The sequence below is a fragment of the Pristiophorus japonicus genome, chromosome 16 (genome assembly GCF_044704955.1).
Source record: "Pristiophorus japonicus isolate sPriJap1 chromosome 16, sPriJap1.hap1, whole genome shotgun sequence".
NCBI classification, from domain to species: Eukaryota; Metazoa; Chordata; class Chondrichthyes; family Pristiophoridae; genus Pristiophorus; species Pristiophorus japonicus.
In genome coordinates this window covers 13,295,573-13,310,893 of record NC_091992.1, presented here as the reverse complement: position 1 = coordinate 13,310,893, position 15,321 = coordinate 13,295,573, and the positions used below count along the sequence as shown (strand labels likewise).

The following is a 15,321-nucleotide window of genomic DNA, read 5'->3' as shown; positions in this document are numbered from 1 at the left end:
ATGTATCTCCATTTTTCATTGAAGTATTTCAGCCCACGGGCACAGAAGCTTGACTTTATAAATTGGTGGTTACTTTTAATACATTTTTTTGGATTGGTGTTAACATACCAGATCAGATATGAAGAAATGACCATCACTAAATGGACAAACATTTCAGTTTTTAGCCCACGTATTATTCAGTGTGGGATTTTTTAGGCTCTTCCAGTTATAGTCTTAAATCCTAAACTAGTGCAGAAGCATTGTCTGTTCCGAGCCTTCCTGGGATTCCGCCATCCCCCCCGTCCACCTCACCCTCCCCCAGCCCCCCACCTCCCCCCGGCCCCCTTCACTCTCACCCACACCCCACGCCCCCAACCCTTCCCTCACCTCCCCCCACCCCTCAAGACCTCACCTCCCCCACTCCTCAACTCCCTCTCCCCCCACACCCCACCCATCCCTCCCCTCTCCCCCACACCCCACCCTCCCCAACCATCGCCTCACACCCCCCCCCCAACCCTTGCCTCACACCCCTCCCCAACCCTCACCTCACACCCCTCCCCAACCCTCACCTCACACCCCTCCCCAACCCTCACCTCACACCCCTCCCCAACCCTCACCTCACACCCCTCCCCAACCCTCACCTCACACCCCTCCCCAACCCTCGCCTCACACCCCCCCCAACCCTCACCTCACACCCCTCCCCAACCCTCACCTCACACCCCTCCCCAACCCTCACCTCACACCACCCCACAACCCTCACATCACCCCTCACCTCACACCCTCCCCCCACAACCCTCACCTCACACCCCCCACAACACTCACATCACCCCCCCCAACCCTCACATCACCCCTCACCTCACACCCCTTACCTCACACCCCCCCCAACCCTCACCTCACACCCCCCCCAATCCTCACCTCACCCCCCCCAACCCTCACCTCACACCCCCCCCCAACCCTCACCTCACCCCCCCAATCCTCACCTCACACCCCCCCCCAATCCTCACATCACCCCCCCCAACCCTCACCTCACAGCCCCCCAACCCTCACATCACCCCTCCCCCCCACAACCCTCACATCACCCCTCCCCCCCACAACCCTCACATCACCCCTCCCCCCCACAACCCTCACATCACCCCTCCCCCCCACAACCCTCACATCACCCCTCCCCCCCACAACCCTCACATCACCCCTCCCCCCCACAACCCTCACATCACCCCTCCCCCCCACAACCCTCACATCACCCCTCCCCCCCACATCCCCCCTCCTCCCCACAACCCTCACATCACACCCCCCCCCACCTCTCCACACCCAAGAACTGCAAAAACAAGTGAGATTTGGCCAAATGCCAGAGGCGGATGATCACTGAACGCGAGTGGGATTTGGAGGCCGAGCTTTAAGTGCGAACGTTGGAGAGAGTCACGTCTCCTTCTACTTGCAGCTCATTGATCTGCTGGAGGTGTTGGTAGCGATGCTCGAAATCAAAGATGTGACGTCCGTTTACAGACACCCGGAAGGAAGGGGCGTTGCACTGAATGGTAATCTGACAGAGGAAGAACACCAATGAATGGCCAGGTTAGTGACTAGAGAGATCCCCTCCTGCCCCTGCCTGTTCCTGCCCCTGGCTGTTCCCACCCCGCCCCCACCCCATCCCCCCATATCCCACCCCCCCAACCAGCCTGAGACAGAATGAGGGTAACCACACAATAACCTCTCTCTCCCCTCCTCCGTCTCTCTCTCACTCTCTCTTCTCCCCCCCGCCTCCGTCCTTCTGTCCGTCCGTCCCCCCATTTCTCTCTTCCCCTCCGACCCTCTCCCTCCCCGTCTCTCGCTCGCTCTCCCTCCCTCCCCGTCTCTCGCTCGCTCTCCCTCCCTCCCAGTCTCTCGCTCGCTCTCCCTCCCTCCCCCCCCCCGTCTCTCTCCTCGCTCTCCCTCCCTTCCCTCCCCGTCTCTCACTCGCTCTCCCTTCCCTCCCCGTCTCTCGCTCGCTCTCCCTCCCTCCCCGTCTCTCGCTCGCTCTCCCTTCCCTCCCCGTCTCTCGCTCGCTCTCCCTCCCTCCCCGTCTCTCGCTCGCTCTCCCTCCCTCCCCGTCTCTCGCTCGCTCTCCCTCCCTCCCCGTCTCTCGCTCGCTCTCCCTCCCTCCCCGTCTCTCGCTCGCTCTCCCTCCCTCCCCGTCTCTCGCTCGCTCTCCCTCCCTCCCCGTCTCTCGCTCGCTCTCCCTCCCTCCCCGTCTCTCGCTCGCTCTCCCTCCCTCCCCGTCTCTCGCTCGCTCTCCCTCCCTCCCCGTCTCTCGCTCGCTCTCCCTCCCTCCCCGTCTCTCGCTCGCTCTCCCTCCCTCCCCGTCTCTCGCTCGCTCTCCCTCCCTCCCCGTCTCTCGCTCGCTCTCCCTCCCTCCCCGTCTCTCGCTCGCTCTCCCTCCCTCCCCGTCTCTCGCTCGCTCTCCCTCCCTCCCCGTCTCTCGCTCGCTCTCCCTCCCTCCCTGTCTCTCGCTCGCTCTCTCTCCCTCCCTCCCCGTCTCTCGCTCGCTCTCCCTCCCCGTCTCACGCTCGCTCTCCCTCCCTCCATCGTGCTCTCTCTCCGCCCCCCCCATGTCTCTCTCTCTCTCCCCCCATGTCACTCTCCCCATGTCACTCTCTCTCCGCCCATGTCTCTCTCTCTCTCTCTCTCTCTCTCTCTCCCCCCCGTGTCTCTCTCTCTCTCTCTCTCCATGTCTCTCTCTCTCTCTCTCTCCCCCCCCATGTCTCTCTCTCTCTCTCTCTTCCCCCCCATCTCTCTCTCTCTCTCTCTCTTCCCCCCCATCTCTCTCTCTTCCCCCCCATCTCTCTCTCTCTCTCTCTCCCGCCACCCCCCATCTCTCTCTCTCTCTCTCTCCCGCCACCCCCCATGTCTCTCTCTCTCCCCCCCCCATGTCTCTCTCTCTCTCCCGCCGCCCCCCCCCATGTATCTCTCTCTCTCTCTCTCTCTCTCTCTCCCCTCCATGTCTCTCTCTCACTCTCTCTCTCTCTCTCTCTCTCTCTCTCTTCCCCCTCCCCCCATGTCTCTCTCTCTCTCGCTCTCTCCCCCCCCACCCCCAGTCTCTCTCTCTCTCTCTCTCCGTCTCTCTCTCTCTCTCCCTCCGATCCACCCCCGATCCTCCATCTCTCCCATGCGCAGGTCACAAAAATGTTTGTGCAGATAATCACTTTTGTTTTTCACAGCAGCTGATGATGATTCTGCCATTCCCATTTACACCTCCTCTAGACCCACCTTTTGTTTCTTTACTTGTCTCATTATCATCTCCTTTTGCTTTGTACTATCGTACTTTTTGTCATTTAATCTCTCCTGCCTTCCACCATATCACAGACCTTCCCATTTTGTTCTTTCCTCCCCTCCCTGCTTTCCCTGCCTCTGTACTTGCTTAAAATCAGTTACATCTCGAACATTTTTCAGTTCTGAAGGAGGCCATTCAGTCCATCATGCCTGTGCCGGCTCTTTTGGTAGAGCTATCCAATTAGTCCCGCTCCCCCTGCTATTTCCCCACAGCCCCGTAATCTTGTAACATTGCTGTTGGTCTGGAGTCACATATAGGCCAGAATGGGTAATGGCGACAGACCTCCGTCCTTAAAGTGAATCAGTTGGGTTTTTAAACGAGCATCCTATAGCTTTACGGTCACCAGACAGCAGCGATAGGTGTGAATTGTGCGCACCGAGTCGGAGCTGTGCTTCTCCTCCTCGCTCCCACCCCCCCTCCTCTTCTCTTCCCTTCCCTTCCCTCCCCTCTCCTGTCCTGTCCTGTCGCCATGCTGCAAACTGGTTCAGGAACAGTACCTACCTCAAACAGCTGTCCGGGAGAAAATGGATTTTCGGCCAAACTCCTCTGCTCCTTGCCCCAGGAACCCTGGAGGCAGCTGTTTCGCACAACCGTATAGTCACTGCCGAATCGAGGGCTGATATGAAAGGCGATGTCGGTAGAGTTGATCGGCTTCAGGTTAATAAAAAAACTAGCAGAGGGAAGCAAACCCACACAGCATGAAAGCAGGCAGCAATGGAGCTTTTCATAGAAACATAGAAAATAGGTGCCGGAGAAGGCCATTTGGCCCTTCGAGCCTGCACCACCATTCAATAAGATCATGGCTGATCATTCACCTCAGTACCCCTTTCCTGCTTTCTCTCCATACCCCTTGATCCCTTTAGCCATAAGGGCCATATCTAACTCCCTCTTGAATATATCCAACGAACTAGCATCAACGACACTCTGCGGTAGAGAATTCCACAGGTTAACAACTCTCTGAGTGAAGAAGTTTCTCCTCATCTCGGTCCTAAATGGCTTACCCCTTTTCCTTAGACTGTGACCCCTGGTTCTGGACTTCCGCAGCATCGGGAACATTCTTCCTGCCTCTAACCTGTCCAGTCCCGTCAGAATTTTGTATCTTTCCATGAGATCCTCTCATTCTTCTAAACTCCAGTGAATACAAGTTAACATAGAAACATAGAAACATAGAAAATAGGTGCAGGAGTAGGCCATTCAGCCCTTCGAGCCTGCACCGCCATTCAATGAGTTCATGGCTGAACATGCAACTTCAGTACCCCATTCCTGCTTTCTCGCCATACCCCTTGATCCCCCTAGTAGTAAGGACTACATCTAACTCCTTTTTGAATATGTTTAGTGAATTGGCCTCAACAACTTTCTGTGGGAGAGAATTCCACAGGTTCACCACTCGCTGGGTGAAGAAGTTGATCCAGTATTTCTTTATATGTCAGTCCTGCCATCCCGGGAATCAGTATGGTGAACCTTCGCTGCACTCCCTCAATAGCAAGAACGTGCAGCAAGACCTCCCTGCTCCTATACTCAAATCCCCCTATCTAAGAAGGCCAACATACCATTTGCCTTCTTCACCGCCTGCTGTACCTGCTTGCCAACTTTCAATGACTGATGAACCATGACACCCAGGTCTCGTTGCACCTCCCCTGTTCCTAATCCGTCACCATTCAGATAATATTCTGCCTTCCTGTTTTTGCCACGAAAGTGGATAACCTCACATTTATCCACATTATACTGCGTCTGCCATGCATTTTCAGCAACACACGAGGATGGTGGACTTCATCAGCGACCTGCAACCCATGACAACCCAGGAGCTAGTTTCTCCTTATTCTCACCCCCAGCTACGCACCTCCATCCCCCACTGAAGCAAAGATGAGAAGGCGGAGAGGGGATCGGACAGAGATGTTCACAATCATGAGGGGTCTGGACAGAGTAGATCGAGAGAAGCTGTTCCCATTGGGGGAAGGGTCGAGAACCTGAGGACACAGATTGAAGGTGAGTGGCAGAAGGTCCGAAGGCGACAGGAGGGAAAAACTATTTTCGCAGCGAGTGGTTGGGATCTGGAGTGCACTGCCTGAGAGGGCGGTGGAGGCAGATTCAGTCACGGCTTTCAAAAGGGAGCCGAAGAAGGATAAGTACCTGAAAGAAAATAACTTGCAGGGCTACGGGGAAAGGGGGACTAGCTGAGGTGCTCTTGCAGAGAGCTGGCACATTCTCGATGGGCAGAATGGCCTCCTTCTGTACTGTAACCATTCTATGAAAGCAGAGAATTTGGAGCACTCCCCCAGCGCTCTAGGTCCCATCTAGTCTGGTAGCAGAACCTGTACACAACAGCAGAGGCCCCCCCCAACTTGCTGAGAACCAACTGCAGGGGATCCTCTGTTAGATTGCCTGGTTTCTCCGGGAGAATAACGTGAAAAATCCAGGTCGTGGAATCGCCCGCGACATTCCCACATGAAACCAGCTGAGCTGGCCCCTGCTTGTTTAAACTGAGGACATAATATAAGAACATAAGAATTAGGAACAGGAGTCGGCCGTTCGGCCCCTCGAGCCTGCTCCGCCGTTCACTGGGATCATGGCTGATCTTCTACCTCAACGCCACTTCCTTGTACTATCCCCATATCCCTTAATATCCAAAAATCTATTGATCTCAGCCTTGAATATACTCATAGACTGAGCCTCCACTGCCCTCTGTGGCAGAGAATTCCTCCGAGTGAAGAAATTCCTCCTCATCTCAGTCCTAAATGGCTGACCCCTTATTTGAGCCTGCTGTGCCATTCAAGGAGCTCATGGCTGATCTTCTATCTCAACTCCACCTTCCCGCACTATTCCCATATCCCTTGATTCCCTTAATTCCCAAAAATGTATCGACCTCTGCCTTGACGACTGAGCATCTACAGCTCTTGGGGGATAGAGAATTCCAAAGATTCACAACCCGTTGAGTCATGAAATTTCCCCTCCTCTCAGTTCGAAATGGCCTACCACTTTATTCTGAGACTGTGACCCCTGGTTCTAGACTCCCCAGCCCGGGGAAACATCCTCCCTGCATCTACCCTATCATGCTCTGTAAGAATGTCAGTGGTCACCTACTTGTTGGCATTGGGTTTGACAGTCCCCTGGATCACAATAGATCGCGACACAAACAGTCCTCCAGGGATCGGAGCCTTGTATGGAACTTGCTGCAAGAAAACACCATTTAAAAAAAAAAATTAAATCAATTATTCACATCGTTACCACAATCCTTCCACACTTCAAATGAGAAGGGACCTTACAGAGCTACATAACAGCAGTAAGTGGTACAGGAAGGGTTAATCTGGAGCACTGCTGCACATTAAACAGTGAGGTTAGGGCAAGGGTCACAGGCTCAAATGAGTAGACATTTGCTACTTTTACTTTTTAAAGTCATAAAAACAAAATAAGTCTCAAATTATTTATTTGACTTCTCTAACCATCCTGAATGTAATCCGGACTTTATCCCCGTGTCGCCCGTGGCCAGTTAACAGACATTGTGTGACACTGAACTGTTATCCTGTCTTTAAAATGATGAAGGGGTTTGATGGGGTAGACGCAGATGATGTTTCCACTAGTGGGAGGAGCCCAAGACTAGGGGCCATTAATGCAAGATAGTGACTATTAAATCCAATAAGGAACTCACAAGAAACTTCTTTACCCGAGTGGTGAGAACACATTACCACAGGGAGTGGTTGAGGCAAATAGCATTGATGCATTTAAGGGGATGCCCTCAAAAGTTTGTCACCATCCTCCGCCTGCTCCACGACGACATGCAGGCCGTGATCCTGGCCAACGGATCCATCACAGACGCAATCCACACCCGGACCGGGGTCAAACAGGGCTGCGTCATCGCCCCAACCCTCTTCTCAATCTTCCTCACCGCCATGCTCCACCTCACAGTCAACAAGCTCCCCGCTGGAGTGGAACTAAACTACAGATCCAGTGGGAACCTGTTCAACCTGCGCTGTCTCCAGGCCAGATCCAAGACCACCCCAACCTCTGTCGTCGAGCTCCAGTACACGGACGATACCTGTGTCTGCGCACATACAGAGGCTGAACTCCAGGACATAGTCGACATATTTACTGAGGCGTACGAAAGCATGAGCCTTACGCTAAACATCCTTAAGACAAAGGTCTTCCACCAGCCTGTCCTCACCGCACAGCACTGCCCCCCGGTCATCAAGATCCACGGCGCGGCCCTGGACACCGTGGACCACTTCCCATATCTCGGGAGCCTCCTATCGACAAGAGCAGGCATCGACGACGAGATCCAACACCGCCTCCAGTGCGCCAGTGCAGCCTTCGGCCGCCTTCTGAAGACCAGGCCCTCAAAACTGCCACCAAGTTCATGGTCCACAGGGCTGTAGTAATACCCGCCCTCCTGTATAGCTCAGAGACATGGACCATGTACAGGAGACACCTCAATTCGCTGGAGAAATACCCCAACGCTGTCTCCACAAGATCCTGCAAATCCCCTGGGAGGACAGGCGCACCATCAGCGTCCTCGTCCAAGCATTGAAGCACTGACCACACTCGATCAGCCCCGCTGGGCAGGCCACATAGTTCGCATGCCAGACACGAGACTCCCAAAGCAAGTGTTCTACTCGGAACTCCTTCACAGCAAACAAGCCAAAAGGTGTGCAGCGGAAACGTTACAAGGACACCCTCCAAGCCTCCCTGATGAAGTGCGACATTCCCATTGACACCTGGGAGTCCCTGGCCAAAGACCGCCCTAAGTGGAGGAAGTGCGTCCGGGAGGGCGCTGAGCACCTCGAGTCTCGTCGCCGAGAGCATGCAGAAATCAAGCGCAGGCAGCGGAAAGAGCGTGCGGCAAACCAGTCCCACCAACCCCTTACCCTCAATGACTATCTGTCCCATCTGTGAGAGAGTCTGTGGTTCTCGTATTGGACTGTTCAGTCACCAAAGAACCCACTTTAAGAGTGGAAGCAAGTTTTCCTCGATTCCGAGGGACTGCCTATGATGATGATGATGATGACGACAAACACATGAGGGTGAAAGGAATAGAAGGATATGCTGATAGGGCGAGATGGAGTAGAGTGGGAGGAGGCTCAGGTGGAACATAATCACCAGCATAGACCTGTTGGGCCAAATGGCCTGTTTCTGTGCTGTAAATTCAATGTAAATTCTGCATCATTGTTTGGACTCTCTGGCTCTTTCCCCCTTTCTCCAGTAGAGGGTGCCATCAGCCAGCTAGCTGTCTGCTGCTTTCTGGAGAGCCTCCCAGGAGATACTCCCTAAGCCACTACTGTCAAATCAGGCTGGAAAGGAGCTGCCCATTTTCCACAGCTACTTATCAGGGTCTTTCCAAGCAGTGCCAGTGGGGGGCTGAGGATTAAAACCGCACAAAAACCTGGGGCCCCGAACCAGCCGTTTATTTGCGACAGAACGAATGGGGCTCCCTTGGTAAGTGCATCTACGTGCTGTGCTGTGCTGACTTGGAAGGTGCCAGGCTCGATGCCCAGTGACTGCCATGCCAGCTGATTTCACCAGTAGCTGTGGCGGGAGGTGCTTATAATCAACTTCATCACACGCCCACTAGATCATCTGGACATATCATCATCACAGGCGGTCCCTCGAACGAGGATGACTTGCTTCAACAAGAGTTCACAGATGTTTCAATGAAGGACCCGATGTTCCAGTCCTGAACTCCCAATTGAAGGGGTTGAAGATTCCTGTGCGTGGATTTTTTTAACGTGTGGTGACCGTTGCACATCAGCCACCACACGGGCTTAACAGAGCTGGGCCTCTATCCGGTGGCAAGGGTTAACCAGAACGACTGGAGACCTGCTCTGCTGCACGGACCTAGTGCGCTCACACATATCGCAGTGTGGGCTGGCCCGTGCTGCCCCTGGGCCCTCGGCTCTTCTGGGCCCCGTACCCTCATTCGCTGCACCTCCGCCCACAATGTTCCAGAGCCCGGCGCTCCAGCTCTATTTATAGCCCCGACCTGCGCTGGTGTTCTCACACAGGTCGGGGCGGCCCATGATGCAACTGGACTCCCCGAAGCTGACTGCTGTTCTCTGAGCCCGGCTACGGGTGCAGCCGGTGGAGCAGCACGGACTGGGCTGTGATGCCCCTGCAGCTGAATAGCCAGACACCCATTCTGCCTCGACTCGCATTGCCACTTGGGTGGGTCTACCCCGAATGGGGTCCGGTCCGGATCTTCAGAAGGAAAATGAGGGGGTGGGGGGGGGGGGGATGTTGGAGAAGGGGACAAGGGGAGCGAAAGAACAGTGCGAGGTGCTCTATGTTCTAAATAATAACTTTGTGAAGGATCCAAAACATGCTTCACCAAAGCCATGACATTCCAGCCTCCGAGCACGTTAACAAAATGCCAGTTTGGTACTTACCAGAGGGACCATCGCCGAGGGAAATGCTGACGGGAGAAACGGAGAGCCAGCCTGCAATTAGAGAGAGAATCCTTACAAACTTCAATCACTTTCACACACGGAGGGAGAACGGGATGTGAATTCCTGATGATTGTAATTACTGGCAGTCTAACCATTAGTCTAAGCTCAATTCTGGTGCTTGACGACATATCTACTGCACGCAAACAGTCACATTTTACACCTCTCAGAACAGTGACTGCAGCAATGGCCATAACAACAACTTAAATTTATATAGCGCATTTAACGTAGCAAACCTCCCAAAGCTCTTCACAGGAGTGATATCAATAAAGGAAGTTACAGAGATAGGGAGGGGTGAGGCCATGGAGGGATTTGAAAACAAGGATGGGAATTTTAAAATCGAGACGTTAGCGGACCAGGAACCAATGTAGGTCAGTGAGCACAGGCGTGGTGCGCGAGCAGGACTTGGTGCGCGTTAGGACACGGGCTGCCGAGTTTTGGATGAGCTCAAGTTTACGGAGGGTGGAAGACGGGAGGCCGGCCAGGGGGGGGCGTTGGAATAGTCACGACTGGTGGCAACAAAAAGCACGGATGAAGGTTCCTGCAGCGGATGAGCTGAGGCAGGGTTGGAGACAGGCGATATTACGGAGTGGGGTCGGAAGCTCAGCTCGGGGGTCAAATAGAAGTCAGAGGGTTGCGAACAACCTGGTCCAACATCAGATCGTGGCCAGGGAGAGGATGGAATTGGTGGCTGGGGAGCGGAGTTTGTGGCGGGGACCCAAGGTAACGGCTCCGGTCTTGCCAATACTTAATTGAAGGAAAATACGGCTCACCCAGGACTGGATGTTGGACAAGCAGCGTTAAAAACCAGAGACAGTGGAGGGGTCGGAGAGGTGAGGGTGATTTAGGAGATTGATCGATATAACTACCAGCAACAGGTTGGAACTTACCGGATTGGCTGGGGCAGGCGGGCCAAACATGGAGCCAGGCTGGAATTGGAGAGTGAGAGAGATTATTACATCATGATGAAAATGACACAAGAATTAAGGAATTCCAAGGATCGATCGGTGTAACCACGGACAACAGGAACTTACCGGATTGTCAAAGGCAGGTGGGGCAAACATAGAGCCAGGCTGGAATTGAACAGAGAGATTATTCGGCATGAAACAAAAGGAAAGGTTGCTGTAGCCATTAAGACAGGGATTACATCGGCTATACGGGCCAGAAACAGGCCATTTGGCCCAACCAGTCCATGCCGGCGTTTATGCTCCACTCGAGCCTCCTGCCTTCTTTCCTCATCTAAATCTATCAGCATAACCCTCTATTCCCTTCTCCCTCATATGTTTATCTAGTCTCTCCTTAAATGCATCGATACTGTTTACTTCAACCACTTCCTGTGGTAGCGAGTTCCACATTCTCACCACTCTTTGGGTAAAGAAGTTTCTTCTGAATTCCCCATTGGATTTCTTGGTGACTATCTTATATTGATGGCCTCTAGTTTTGCTCTTCCCCACAAGTGGAAACATTCTCTCTGTATTCACTCTAGCAAAACCTTTCATCATTTTAAAGGTCACCCCTCAGCCTTCTTTTTCCGAGAGAAGAGACCCAGCCTGTTCATCCTTTCCCGATATGTATACCCTCGCATTTTTGGTATCATCCTTGTAAATCTTCTCTGCACCCTCTCCAGTGCCTCTACATCCTTTTTATAATATGGCGACCAGAACTGCACGCAGTACTCCAAGTGCAGTCTAACCAAGGTTCGATACAGGTTTAGCATAACTCCCCTACTTTGATTGGTCAGAGTAACTACTAGCATAAAGGTGGGAACTTACCGGATTGGCTGGGACAGCAGGCGCAAATATGGAACCAGAGGTTAGTACAAAAACATCTGGAGCACTTTAAATAACAACTCAGTTACTCACAGCAGAATTGTTTCAGAAACCGGAGAGGAGAGACAACAGAAGGTGCTGAAGATTCACTGGACAAAGGATACCAGAAATGAGAAATTATAATGGTTAAGAAAGGATTTTTTTTTAATATAAAGTGTTTTTTTCCCCTCACTGGAACAGAGGAGAAGACGGAATCTAATAAAAGGCTTTCAAAATGATGAAAAGTTCTGAGAGGATAAATACTGAAAAGTTGCTTCCATTGGTCGATGAATTAAGGGGATGTAGATGGAGGATAATGATTCAGAGTGAAGTTTGAAGAAATGTTTTCACAGGTTATCAAGGCGCTATTCGAATAACCATATTAAACATTGTTCAAAAGGAAATTAGATAGAAATATTAAAAGGAAAGTGGGAAACAGGATTAAAGTTAAAAAGCACCAGGCCAGACAAAATAGGCCAATTGGCTACTTTCTGTGCCGTGACTACATAGACAGGAACTCTCCTAAACACCGGATAAAGAGTTCAACTAATCTGTTTGGTGTCACTAATCACTCGCCCTCTCTCCTATTTTTTTCCCCCCATGGTCCTACAAAATGGGCTTTGGCCCTTCACCAGACACACACAGAGAGACAGAGAGAGAGAGACAGAGAGAGAGAGACAGAGAGAGAGAGAGAGAGAGAGACAGACACAGAGAGAGAGACACACAGAGAGAGACAGAGAGAGAGAGACAGAGAGAGAGAGACACAGAGAGAGAGACACACAGAGAGACACACAGAGAGACACACAGAGAGACACACAGAGAGACACACAGAGAGACACACAGAGAGACACACAGAGAGACACACAGAGAGAGACACAGAGAGAGACACAGAGAGAGACACAGAGAGAGACACAGAGAGAGACACACACAGAGACACACACAGAGACACACACAGAGACACACACAGAGACACACACAGAGACACACACAGAGACACACACAGAGACACACACAGAGACACACAGAGAGACACAGGCTTTGTATACAAGTTGCAGTGGTTAGGTTACTGGACGAGTAATCCAGGGAACGCGAGTTGGAGAAGGTGAACTCGGTTCAAAAAAATCTGGAAATAAAAATGCTGGGATCAGCAAGAGTGGCCATGAAGCTGTGGGATTGTCGTAAACACCCAACTGGTCCATTAATGGATTTAGGGAAGGAAATCCGCCGTGTTTACTCGGGCCTACATGTGATTCCAGTCCCACACCAAAGTGGTTGGCTGTTAACTGCCTGCTTTGTGTCTAATTGGCCTAGCAAGCTACTTGTCTCAAACCTCAGGGCATCCAGGCATGGCCTTACCAGCGATGCCCACAATGAATGTTTTTTTTTAAATAGCCACTTGGGTGAGATACTTGATGAGGGGGAGATCAGGACCCGTGAAACCTGTACTCTATCAGCAGAGGAGAGGACAGAATTGGGGAAGAAAAAAAAAATCATCCAGACCCTCTATGTAAGGATATTATTTATAATCTTCAAATATATAGAGGCAATAATGCAAGAAAGTAGTGGATTCAGATCATGCCTCGAGGCTCTGGTTATAACTATAGACTATATAGACCATGAGTTGTATAAAATTATGAGGGACCTGGATAGAGTGGATAGGAAGGACCTGTTTCTCTTGGCAGAGGGGTCAACAACCAGGGGGCATAGATTTAAAGTAATTGGGTGAAGGTTTAGAGGAGATGTGAGGGGAAATATCTTCACTCAGAGGGTGGTGGGGGTCTGGAGCTCACTGCCTGAAAGGGTGGTAGAGGCAGAAACCCTCACCACATTTAAAAGATACTTGGATGTGCACCTGAAGTGCCGTAACCTACAGGGATTCGGACCAAGAGCTGGAAAGTGGGATTAGGCTGGATGGCTCTTGGTCGGTCGGCCGGCGTGGACATGATGGGCTGAATGGCCTCCTTCCATGCTGTAAATTTCTATGATTCTATGTTCCTCTAGCACAGATCATCCCATAAAATGCCCTTTTTTTAAAAAAAAAGTGGGTTTGGGACAGGTTTGAAAGAACAGGTCGTCATACCGCAAATCGAAGACATTACACGGACGAAACTACGTAACCCGCGGCAACAGCTAGAAACTTACCGGACCGGTATTTCCGATGGGAAAAGCAGAGGCTGGAAACCCAGGAAACGCGGGATTGAACTGGAATTGAAACAGAAATGTTCTTTTTTTTTTTTACAAACATGCAGCACTAAACATTCGGATTACATCAAGGCCCTTTCCATAGACTTCGAAATAGGAGGAATTTGAGACTGGTTTTGATTGATGGCCTCGAGTACCATGCACAGGGGGCACAGATCGGGTGTAGTCTTGACCTCTGGAGTGCACAGTGGAGGGTAACTGGTTACGTGGGGGGAAGGTGGAAAATTTGGGAGCATTGTACTTCCACTTAACCTTTCCCACTTAAGGGGCCCAAGTTTCAGCCTCAGTTGCTCCTGATTTTTTGGAGCAACTGGTGTAGAACGGAGTATCTTAAAAATTCAAATTCTCGGCATTTAGTTTGCTCCAGTTCTGGTCAGTTAGAACAGTTTCACTTTGGAACAGAATTTTTTTTTCAAAAGGGGGCGTGTCCGGCCACTTACGCCTGTTTTCAAAGTTTAGACAGTGAAAACTTACTCCAAACTAACTTAAAATGGAGTAAGTGAAGATTTTTGTACGTTCGAAAAAACCTTGTCTACACTTTAGAAAATCAGGCGTAGGGAATGGGGGGGGGGGGGGGGGGTTTAAAGGGAAGTTTACAAACATTAAACACTTCAGTTTTACAAATAAAGAGCCATCATCAATAATAAATGATTAAAAACATCAATAAATCAACCAATAAATCAATCAAAAAAAATGAAGAAATAATTTTTTTTTAAATCAAATAAATAAAACATTTTCTACTTACCGACTGCAGCACCGGGAGGCCCTCCAACAGCATGCTGGGATGCCCCCCTCCCCCACAGTGTGTCTCTGTCAGTGTCTCTATCTCCTCTGTGTGTGTCTCTCATTCTCTGTCTGTCAGTATCTGTGTTTCTGACAGCGAGGGGGGGGAGGAGGGGGGTAGAGGGAGAGAGGGGGCAGGGGGAGGGAATGGGGAGGGGGAGGGAGAGGGGAAGAGGGAAAGGGGGGGAAGAGGGGAAAGGGGGGGAAGAGGGGGAAGAGGGGGGGAAGAGGGGAAAGGGGGGGAAGAGGGAAAGGGGGGGAGAGAGGAAAGGGGGGAAGAGGGGAAAGGGGGGGAAGAGGGGAAAGGGGGGGAAGAGGGGAAAGGGGGGGAAGAGGGAAAGGGGGGGAAGAGGGGAAAGGGGGGGGGGAAGAGGGAAAGGGGGGGGGGAAGAGGGGAAAGGGGGGGAAGAGGGGAAAGGGGGGGGAAGAGGGGAAAGAGGGAGAGGGAAGAGGGGAAAGGAGGGGGGAAGAGGGGGGAAAGGGGGGAAGGGGGAAGAGGGGAAAGGGGGGGAGGGAAGGAAAAGGGGGGGAAAGGTGGAGAGGGGGAAGTGGGAAGGGTAGGGGGGGGAAGAGGGAAAGGGGGGAGAGGGAAGGGGAGGGGATGGGGGAAGAGGGGAATGGGGGAAGAGGGGAAGGGGGGAGAGAGGAAAGGGGGGGAAGAGTGGAAAGGGGGGGACAGAGGGGAAAGGGGGAGGGAAGAGGGGAAAGGGGGGAAGGGAAGGGGGGAAGAGGGGAATCGGGGGGAAGAGGGGAAATGGGGGGCCAGGAATCGGGCAGGGGACAGTAAGGGGAAGAGGGGCTTGTGGGGAAG

General features: G+C 52.2%; 1 protein-coding gene across 1 annotated transcript in view; it reads right to left on the bottom strand.

Annotated features, from left to right (window-relative positions):
* Window positions 1-1,276: 1,276 nt before the first annotated feature.
* Window positions 1,277-15,321, bottom strand: part of LOC139226331 (galectin-4-like) — a 35,683-nt gene continuing 21,638 nt past the window's right edge. Inside the window, exons 6-12 of the mRNA XM_070857010.1 lie at window positions 13,668-13,727; window positions 10,752-10,790; window positions 10,608-10,646; window positions 9,661-9,711; window positions 6,368-6,456; window positions 3,788-3,956; window positions 1,277-1,519 (exon numbers count right to left, since the gene is read on the bottom strand). Of these exons, the coding sequence (XP_070713111.1) occupies window positions 1,373-1,519; window positions 3,788-3,956; window positions 6,368-6,456; window positions 9,661-9,711; window positions 10,608-10,646; window positions 10,752-10,790; window positions 13,668-13,727 (594 nt within the window). The 3' untranslated portion in view covers window positions 1,277-1,372. The remainder of the gene's footprint in view (window positions 1,520-3,787; window positions 3,957-6,367; window positions 6,457-9,660; window positions 9,712-10,607; window positions 10,647-10,751; window positions 10,791-13,667; window positions 13,728-15,321) is intronic.